At 23.6% G+C, this 11129-nt stretch overlaps 1 protein-coding gene across 2 annotated transcripts; it reads left to right on the top strand.

Annotated features, from left to right (window-relative positions):
* The first annotated feature begins 1956 nt into the window (after nucleotides 1-1956).
* LOC112597463 (pre-mRNA-splicing factor CWC22 homolog) lies at nucleotides 1957-10489 on the top strand. Of its 2 annotated transcripts, XM_025343523.1 has the most exons (13): nucleotides 1965-2005; nucleotides 2181-2692; nucleotides 2752-2879; nucleotides 3570-3792; nucleotides 3874-4002; nucleotides 4241-4429; nucleotides 4834-4987; nucleotides 5044-5211; nucleotides 8060-8283; nucleotides 8417-8697; nucleotides 8794-8895; nucleotides 8984-9192; nucleotides 9745-10489. In XM_025343523.1, exons 2-13 carry the CDS (start codon nucleotides 2183-2185, stop codon nucleotides 10410-10412), a joined length of 2985 nt encoding a protein of 994 aa, XP_025199308.1. In that variant the 5' UTR covers nucleotides 1965-2005; nucleotides 2181-2182; the 3' UTR covers nucleotides 10413-10489. The 2 variants fall into 2 exon arrangements, with proteins under 2 accessions (XP_025199307.1, XP_025199308.1); XM_025343522.1 differs by having other exon boundaries at nucleotides 1957-2692.
* The last annotated feature ends 640 nt before the right edge of the window (nucleotides 10490-11129 follow it).

Raw genomic sequence — 11129 nt, forward strand, 5'->3', positions numbered from 1 at the left:
TATGTATCTGGTGTAGCAATGTGCAATTGAGTATGACTTAGACTATAGTGATATAAAATATTCTTTTTTGATCTAAAATGTTAACTCATACCTCTAATCGTTTTAAAATAAATAATAATTTAAAAAAAAATAAGAATTAAGGTAAGAGCCGTTAATAGGTGATTGTTCAATCAATCCCTTTAAGTCAACTTCCAACTTTTGTATATAAGTTTATTGCGCATCTAATATATAAATTATATGTTTCCAAAGAATTATTCAAAAAAAAAAAAACAAAATAAAATAAAATAATATACAATTTGATTACTTAGTTTTCTATCTTTATCATGAATATCTTACTAAATTCTTATCTCAAAAAAGATTCCCATACATTGGTACATTTTAACTGAAATTGTTTGAAAATTTTATTGGCAGTCTAGTCTAAAACAAAGATGACAAATTCACGGCATTCAACATTTTGAAGGAACAATTTATTTATATATTTTATTTTTAAAATACTAATATTTTATTTTATTTTTAATAATATTCAACAACATTTATTAGTACCTACTTAATGACTACCATTGATGTTTTTCTAAAATTTAAATTGCAGATGTATTAAAAACATTAATAGCATTTCAAAGTTGTATTACGAAATGATGAAATTTTAATTCTATAATTAATACCTACAGATAAAATTGAATAATAATTGTTATTTGATCGATATAATGATCGTATGCTCAAACATAATGTAGGCAATGTAGCCCAATAATCAGTATAAATACGTCTTGTCAATAAATTTGTAAATGCGCGTTTCGTGTACGTAAAATTATTTTTATATTAATAGATTTTATCTTATAATATGTATATATCATTAAGGTTTTTTATAATTTAATAGCATGTTATAAGAAGAAAAAAAGTTTATTTTTGGCACAAAATGTGAGAAAATTGTTTCATCTTTGGTCAAGAGTATTAACACTATTAACCAGTTAATAGTAATAGTTTGGAACAGTCGGATCCTGATAATATGTATGCCCTCCCCCTTATACCGATGACACTGATACTCCTTAAGTAGGTATAATTGTTATAACTTTTTAAATAAATATAAAAATTAATAATTTTATTATTATTATTATTATTATTATTGTTATTTGTTGATATTGTATAATATATTACTTAAAAATTATTTGACTAATTAGTTTTTTATGACACAAAATTATCATTTGCTTATAAATGTATTAAGTTCTTTTTAATTTGTAAAAACAAAAAATTTTCATTTTCACTCGACACTTTAAAGATTTAGAAAAATATTGTTCAATAATTTGAAAAAATATCCAAGTATATAATAATATGATCCTTAAATGTATATCTAAAAAATAAATTTTAACGAATCTATTATTATATGGAAAACGAGAAGTGGATATGCTTGGTAAATCATTAAAAACATTGTAATTTTATTTATTTATTGTGAAAAACAGACACGGTAGGTAGTCCAATGTAAAAAAAAAGTTTGATACAATAATTACTTAATAATGATATTAATTAAAATATGAAAATTATGATTTAAGTCAATATAACAGACTAGAGAAAAAATATAATAATAATTTAACAAAATATTATATTCTGTAGTACTTTAATTATAATTTATGATGTATAGGCATATAATAGTTAAAAAAAAAAACAGAAAAAAAACAAACATACAATACTCGTAGTATGTTCTGTTGATGTTTATATTTTAGTATTGTAATTGTCAACCCTCAAGGAGTTGGTTTTATTTAAGACTGATTTAAATGATTAGATATGTAAATACTAACTAGTTATAGCTGTTGTAACCAATTATAGGTAAAATATTATATGAACTACAAAAATATCAGAGTAGGCATCCTCATTTAATTCGAAAACGGTTTAAATGGGCGCGCATTTTTTATCACTGTTATTGTTACCGCAACCATGGTTTGTGTGGTACTAATAGCCTCTCAAAACACGATTTATTAGGTGCCTGAATATGCTCACGACTGCCCGCTTGTTTGTACGTTATCTTTCCCGTATCCATATTTATTATTTTTGCTTATGATTTAAGATTGGATCAAGCATTTGATATTTTTGATTCCAAACTTTTGAGTTTTGTACTTTAGTAGTTTAGCTAGTTAAGTTGTGTTTATCACTGTTTTTATAGTTTTATACTTGAATCTTCTTATGTTTAGATATGGAAAGTAAAGTGTGTAAAGTAATTAGTGCTAAAAGGAACCACAGCGACGACGACGACGATAATATAAATTCGAAACAAACAAAAAGACACTCTAGTCGAGATCGTCAATCAACAAAAGATAAATATGACAAAGGTGGTAGACGTAATTATGAAGAATTGAAGGTAGGTGATCCATACTATTCAGGTGGTACTGCAACGTATTACCGTAAAGGCGAGGATCGGTATGAGGATGATTCTAGATATAGGAGACGCCATAGAAGTAGAGATCGCCAAGAAAAAGAAAACAGATCTAAAAATGCGGACAGTAAAAAAGAAGAAAAAATTGGCGCTCCATATTATTCTGGCGGAATAGCAAGTATTGATGAACGTGAGAGTGGTGAAGAAATAACCGACGATGAAGATGATAAAATCGGACAACGATATTATTCTACCGAAACTGCTGATACTCAAAGAAAGAATAGTGAAAACTATTGGAATAAATATGCCAAAAAAGATAAAAAACAAAATGTATGTATATATAATCAACATAATTGTGGTAAATATAAATAATATTTTTTTTTTCTTAGGATGACATAAACGACGTACCATTACATCAGAAAAAAACTGTGGAACTACTAACATCTAAAACTGGAGGTGCCTATATTCCACCAGCGAAATTGAGAATGATGCAAGAAAGTATCACAGATAAGTCTAGGTGCTTAACACATTTAGTTACTTATTCTATTTTAAATAATTATAAAGAGTGAACATTTGCTAGCTAAACATACATTGATTAGAGAGTTGTCCATATATTAAGTTTGAATAGACAATGGTTTTTTGTTGTTTTTACGCATGGTTAATTGGGATTTCATAATAGTATTGCCGTTATGAAATCCAGATATTTTATGTTTTCAATCAATACATTATCATTGTTAATTTAAATAACAAGACTCAAGTCTTTTAGTCTATAAAATAGTAATATTTTATGGCAATAAATAAATTATACAATGTGTATTGAATTGTAATTTTATAATAGCATCCACTGATATATTGGTGGCGATAACTTTTAATATATTTAACCAGTATTTCTCAATACACTAGTATTTTGAAGTATGAGTTTACTGATATTATGATATATGTCAAGTAAATATTATTCCATAAATTTAATTTTAAATTTAAGAAAATGTTTTGTGTGTGTCTTATACATGTGATAGAGTATGAAATAATAATATCACGTTGATACAAAAAAATTGTTAAGTTTAAATTAAACTTATGAAAAAAAAGAAAGTTTCTAGCATAATATGCAATAAATAGTTAATAAGTTTTTGTAATTATGTTTTAACATCTATCTAATAACAATAATAAATATTCAATTTTATATAATTGTAATTTTTGGTAATTTTAGTGCTGCATATCAAAGAATTGCCTGGGAAGCATTGAAAAAGTCAATACATGGTTTAACTAACAAGATCAATGTAGACAATATTGGAAAAGTTACTAGAGACTTACTACGAGAAAATATTGTTCGTGGTAGAGGTTTATTATGCCGGTCCATTATGCAAGCTCAATTAGCTTCAACAACATATACACATGTGTATGCTGCTTTAGTGGCCATTATAAACACAAAAGTAATTAAGTTTATAAAAAAATATTAAATCACTATAAAAATAATTTGTTAAATAACAATAATTTCAATAAAATATTTTTAGTTTCCAAATATTGGAGAATTACTGTTGACAAGGTGTATTGTACAGTTTAAAAGAGGATATCGAAGAAATGAAAAATCTCAATGTTTAGGATCAGTAACATTTATTGCTCATTTAATTAATCAAAGTGTTGTAAGTATTAATTTGTAATTTTATTGTGTTTAAAATGTATCACACTTTCACTAATTATTAAATTCTGAGCAGAGGAATTAAAAAGTATAACAAAATATACTTAGTTTTATTGTAGGTTTATAGAACATCTGCTCAGAGTTATTTTTTGTATACAATGATATGTTATTAAATTTCAATTCAAAAAATCTATAATAGTTATCCACTTTCTAACCTTTTGATGTATCTATTTGTATTTTAGGCACATGAAATATTGGCTTTAGAGTTATTAACTCTATTTGTGGAAACACCTACTGAAGATTCAATAGAAGTAGCGGTAGCATTTTTGAAAGAATGTGGGCAAAAGATGAGTCAAGTTAGTAAAAAAGGAATGAACGCTATATTTGATATGTTACGCAACATATTACACGATGGACAACTCGATAAAAGGGTAAATACATAATATTATGAATATTTTAATATTTAAATATATTTTAATATCAGTGTATATTATTTATTTTTAATTTTTTTTAATAAAACTAAATTGTGGATTATAAATAATAATTATATAAAAATAGATGATGTGTATGATAAAATTTCATTTAATTATAATATAAAATTAAAAACCAAACCAAAATTGTATTTAAATATGAAATTAATTGTTATTGTAAAGAGTAGTCATTAAATATAAATTTAAATTTAAACTAAAATAACTGTAATTGTCATTTTTCATTTTAAGAAATATGAAAATTCAGGTATACAAACTAATAATAATTTTTTGTTTATGTGTACATTTTTGTTTATTCAAGTGCTTAAATGCATGCATGCTTAATATTTTTTTTTTAAATGTTTTAGGTTCAATACATGATAGAAGTAATGTTTCAAATACGCAAAGATGGATTTAAAGATCACCCAGCCGTAATTGAACAACTTGATTTAGTACCTGAAGAGGATCAGTTTACACATTTATTAACTTTAGACTCTGCTAAAGATCCACAAGATATTCTTAGTAATATAAAATTTATTCTGAAGTAATATTTTATTTTAAAAATGTTATTTTTTTAGATGTATATAAATTTGATCCGGACTTTGAAGCTAATGAAGAACGTTATAAATCATTGAGAGCGGAAATATTAGGTTCAGACAATGAAGATGAAAGTGGTTCAGAAAATGATGGTGATGATGATGACGATGATGATGATGACGATGACGAAGATGACGGAGAAGAAAAAGGTATAATTTTATTGAATCTAAGATCAGTTGTTTTATTTTATTATTGATATAAATTAATTATTTCATTATAACTTAAAAGATATGATTTATTTTTAACATAACATTTTATTAATTAATGTTAAAATTTGATTTTTTTATTAGTTTTTTGGAAATCATATTTATAAAATATTCAATAAGTTTCATTAGATTGAGTTGAACGTTCATTAATCTATGTGTCTGTTTAATTAAAACAATTATATACAGTTTAGAAGTAGAAACAATATTTTTTTAATCAATTATACAAGTGAAATTTTGAGTTTAAGTTATCATAATATCTTACAATTTAAAATACAATAAAATTTCAGATTTTTAAAATTATTATTTAATTAAGTTTTATTGAAATTGATTCCTCTAAATTTAGTTATAAGTAAGGAGCGGATGTTATGCATTTATCATATTTTTTAATAACATCTAAATTAATGCGGAGTACGATAGAAATTTGTTTCATCACTCAAAGAATTTAAATTTATCAATTAAATTTTGCATATTTTTGCATATTTGTTCTATTTTTACTTGTTTGATCATATTTCTACATTCATCTTGGTTTTTTTGTATTATATTATTAATGGACTCGGTAAGACTAATATTAATAGATCAACATTTCTCACGGCTATAGGTCTATTGTCCAAATAATATTTGCGTCAACCAGGAATAGTCAATTTTCAGATTAACAAAAAACTCAACAGAAGTTTGCAAACATCGTTTTTAATTTTAATAATAATAATGAATTTTATTTTATTTTTTAAATTGCCTATTAACAATTTATTACTTTAAATTTTTAATAAATAAAAAATTTTATTGATGCATATTTTTAATAAATTCTACGCATATTTTTATACTTTATAGTGCATAATTGCATGCATATTTTAAAATTTTTTAGAGCATAAACATCCGCTCCTTAGTTATGAGTATTATATTCTTGACATTTATATAAAAGTTATGTTTCCTAATATTATATTAATAATTTGATATAATATGTATACAATAAAAATAATTATTTGCCTTAGTAGATTACAATTAAACATCAAAATAATTTTTTTAAATTTAATTTCATTCTTTAACAAATTATCAAAGATATATATGTTTTTAATTCATAGTTTTGTACTTAACTTAAAACATATTATGTAAAATGATTCTATTAGTGTTTGTATGAAATTATTGATTGTTGGTATTTTTAAGTTTTAGCATTGTTTTTCACAATCCATGGCAAATTAGAAATTATTCTAGTTTATTTTTTTAGTTTTACTAAGATTGAAGAAATATATAATAGTAGAAGGCAAAGCACTTGCTTTCTCGGTAAAAATTACATTTCCAACTGAGGATTTTTTTTTCTATTTTTATGAGAACCACCATCCCTGCATATGTTACTTTTATATACACACATACAACATAACAACAGTAAATTTAGGTTTAACAGAAACAATTATGTGATGTTAGTTTAAAAAATTAGTAAATTAACCTATTATAAAACAATTAACTTAAATATAAGTATATTATTTAGAGCACATCATGATTTTTATTGATATTTTAATTTTAATGCGAGTTGTAAACTCATAAAAATGTAAAATATCATAATTTTAAAGTAATCATATCTTGTTTAAAAATTTAAATTTTAATAAAAATCTATATGCTATAAATAATATTTTTACCTTTTATATTTGATAATAATTGGTCAATATTTTCTAATATTTAAGTTAACATACTAAATAATTGGTTCTAACAAACGAGAAATGTCTAGGTTATATATATCATACAAGACAGACAAAATATGTAAGCATGTTGTCATCTTAATAAAGATTAAACCAGATATTTTATGATGTATAAGGTTGTAGTTAAATTTAATGTTACAACAAGATATTTAATTTTGAATAGCCATAGTAGTCCATTATCTCCAGTTTCAAAATTAGGTAAAGTTTGAGTCTTTAAGATGTCATAAGTAATATCATATAGTTTATATAACATATAGTATTGCAGAGTTTCTTGTAGGTTTTGTGAAACTCTATTTTGTCACCTAAATGTGAATACTATTTAGGAGAGTTTGTATGATCATTAAAAAAGTTTCTAGTCTGTTTTAGCTTAAGTATATTGCATTCTAATTAAATCAATTACAAATCTGACTTATTCCAAAATCCAAATTTTCTGAAAAAATGAAAATGACATGTCCTGGACTAATGAGAATTCACTTGATTTCTATAATTTTCAATGATAAACAACTCAAGATGTTTTAAAATTTGTAAATATAAAGAATCCAAATCTGCATTAAAACAATGATTTTATTTTTTAGACAATTAAGACTTCTTAGACTTCTAATTAAATTGATGAATAGTACAAGTTGTTAGTGTTGTTAATGTGTTTGTAAGGTTATTAGAATTAAAATTTATCATTTATCATTTCTCAAAATGCATCCCTAAATTATCATATTACTCAATTTAAATATGATATTAAGTATTTTTTTTTCTATTATTTTATTTATTGATATTAATGACTATATTAATGTTACAATTTATTAATAATATATAAATATTTAATTAATAAACTTGGTATCTTATTATAAAATTATTATCTTTAATTTACATAAACATAAAAATTATTAACTCAATCCAACAATTAAAAAAAATTTTAGTTAATAAAGATAAATATGAATTATGTAATATGCGGTAATAAAATAATTTATATTTCATAATTTTTTGAAACCTTTATATTAACTTTTTTTTTAGTTTTTACTGTATAATTTGTATGTTTTAATAATCAATTATAATTAAATTTGTTATATAAATAATAATTTTATTTTATTATACTTAATTTTTAGAAGGAGAAGGTAAAGTCATTATTGATAACACAGAAACAAACATGATATCTTTAAGAAAAACGATCTACTTAACAATACATTCTTCATTGGATTATGAGGAATGTGCTCATAAATTAATGAAAATGCAATTGAAACCTGGTCAAGAAATAGAAATGTGTCATATGTTTTTGGATTGTTGTGGTGAACAAAGAACCTACGAAAAATTTTTCGGCCTTTTAGCACAAGTAAGTTTTCAGCTTTAATTTAGCTAAATAATTAATTAATACAATTTTCAATTAAAAATATTTAAAAAAAATGTATGAAACATTTATTTCTTCATGATTTAATGATTAATTCACATTTTTTAATTATTTTCAGAGATTTTGTCAAATAAATAATATGTTTATTGAGCCATTAGAAAAAATTTTTATTGACAGTTATGCAACTGTCCACCGTTTAGAGACAAACAAATTACGTAATGTTGCAAGATTCTTTGCACATTTATTGTTTACAGACTCTATTTCATGGGCTGTCTTATCTACAATACATCTAAATGAAGAGGAAACAACTTCTTCTAGTAGAATTTATATTAAAATTCTGTTCCAAGAACTAGCTGAACACATGGGACTTAATAATTTGAATGCTCGAGTTCAGAATCCGTGAGTTAAATCTATTTTAACACTTATTTTATTTATAAAATATTGGTACGTTAATTATTAATGTTTAAATAACTTATTGATTATATGTTGTTTCAGGGATTTAAAACTAGCTTTTGAAGGAATTTTCCCTAAAGATAACCCTAAGAATACTAGATTTTCTATCAATTTTTTCACCTCTATTGGTTTAGGAGGTTTAACGTAAGTTTAATTATATTTTATAAAATTTTAGTAGTTGTTAATATTTTGAAGTTATATTATTTAATAAGTTGTTTATTTGATATTAAAGTGACGAATTGAGAGACTTTTTAAAAGAACAACCCAAACAAGTGCCAGCTGTTGCTAAAATTATTGACCAGCTGTCAGAATCATCAGATAGTGATAGTGACAGTAGTTCAAGTAGCAGCAGTAGTAGTAGCAGCAGCAGCAGCAGTAGTAGCAGCAGTAGTAGTGATTCTAGCAGTAGCAGCAGCAGTAGCAATAGTTCAAGTAACAAAAGTAAGTAAATTCTATATTATAATAAATAATAAATATAGGTACACAAAATTACTCATATAGTTTTTTATTATGTAAATAAATATACTACATTAAAAAATTAAATTTGTGATTATATTTCAACTATCTATAAATTAGAATACTTAATTATATTCAAGGACTATGCATATATTAAAATTAAATGTTTGTTTATGATATAACTAATTTAACTACAGTCAATTCACAATATAACACATTTTAAGGGACTAAGAAAAGTTTGTTGTATCACAAGTTGATATTATACAATTTATAATATAGTATATTTTTTTTTATTATTCAATTTTTTTTTTTTTTTTTTTTAATATAATTTTTTTCTTGTATATTTAAGTTTGTTATTAATGTAATATTTTAAAAAAGGAAAAAAGTTTTAATCAAAATAATTAAAATAAAAATTGTAAAAAAAACACTATTAATATTTTTTTTAAACTATTGTTATATGAGTTAAAATATATTTTAAATTTACAATACCTTTTATTTATTTAGAAATTAATAAATACACTTTTTTATGTTTAACAGGAAATAAAAAATTAAAAGATCATGATAAATCTAAACAAAATTCAGAAAAAAAGGAAAAGGAAAAATCTAAAAAACATGAGAAAAAAAATGAAATTGATAAACCTAGAAGATATGAAGAAAAAAAGGACAATGATATGCCAAGACAAAAAGAAGATAGAAATGAAAATAATAATTGGAGAAGAATTGAAGGAAAAAAAGATAATGATAAATTTAGAAAATATGAAGATAGAAACGGAAAATCTAGAAGATACGAAGAAAGAGAGGAAAATAATGATAAATCTAAAAGACATGAAGAAAGAAGAGTTAATGACATGTCAAAACGAAATGAAGAGAGAAAGGATGATGACCGATCTAAAAAAAATGAAGATAGAAATGAAAATGATATATCCAAAAGAAATGATGAAAGAAAGGAAAATTACAGACCTAGAAGAAATGAAGAAAGAAAAGAAAATGATAGACCTAGGAGAAATGAAGAAAGAAAAGAAAATGATAGACCTAGGAGAAATGAAGAAAGAAAAGAAAATGATAGACATAGTAGAAGTGAACTTGAAAAAACTAAAAGAAATGAAAATGAAAAATCTCGAAGAAATGAAGACAGGAGGGAAAATGATAGATCTACTAGACGAAATGAAGAAAAAGAAAATGATAGACTTGGGCGAAAACGGTAAACTACATGGTTTTGTTTTATATTCTTTTAACTTTTAAATATATATATTTATATTGTTTAAGTAAAACATTCAATGTCAGTAATTTTTTTTTATAATTTCAAAAATAAATGATTTATTGACTTGATTAATTTCATTATTGTACATAATATTATTAATTATTGGATTATGTAAATTATGTAATTTAATTTTTAATAAAAAATATTTTATTATACATAATATTTTATTTTTTGATAAATATTTCAATTACTTAATTGAATTAAAGTCATTAAGTGATAATGTAAATAATAGTATACAATACATGTTAATTATTTACAGAATTTACACTAATACATAATTATTATTTGTGTTTACAAAGTCATCAAGCTTCAATTGCTGTGAACAGCAGAACTAGTAAATCGCTTCAACGGATTGGTTATTGTGAGTTCATCTCAAAACTAAAATGTGTTGATGTGTAGGGTAGGTTAGTGGGTACTGAATTAGAGAAAGTAGATATTGAGAGTATTAATATTTTGTATTTTATCAATAAAAATAATATTACTGATAACGAAAGAGGTTAAGTTGATGAGTTATTTAGACAATACATAAGAGGTTTATGTAATAATGAGACGAACTCCTTCCATAAGCGCCTAGTCACGTTTTACTAATCGGACTGGCCTTTTGCGAGCTATTCAAGACTTCGAGTTCGCTCGGAACTTCCGTCCGTTTGGCACGTGGTTT

This window comes from Melanaphis sacchari, unplaced genomic scaffold, assembly GCF_002803265.2.
Source record: "Melanaphis sacchari strain LSU unplaced genomic scaffold, SCAv2.0 Contig41_pilon_pilon, whole genome shotgun sequence".
Taxonomy (NCBI): domain Eukaryota; kingdom Metazoa; phylum Arthropoda; class Insecta; order Hemiptera; family Aphididae; genus Melanaphis; species Melanaphis sacchari.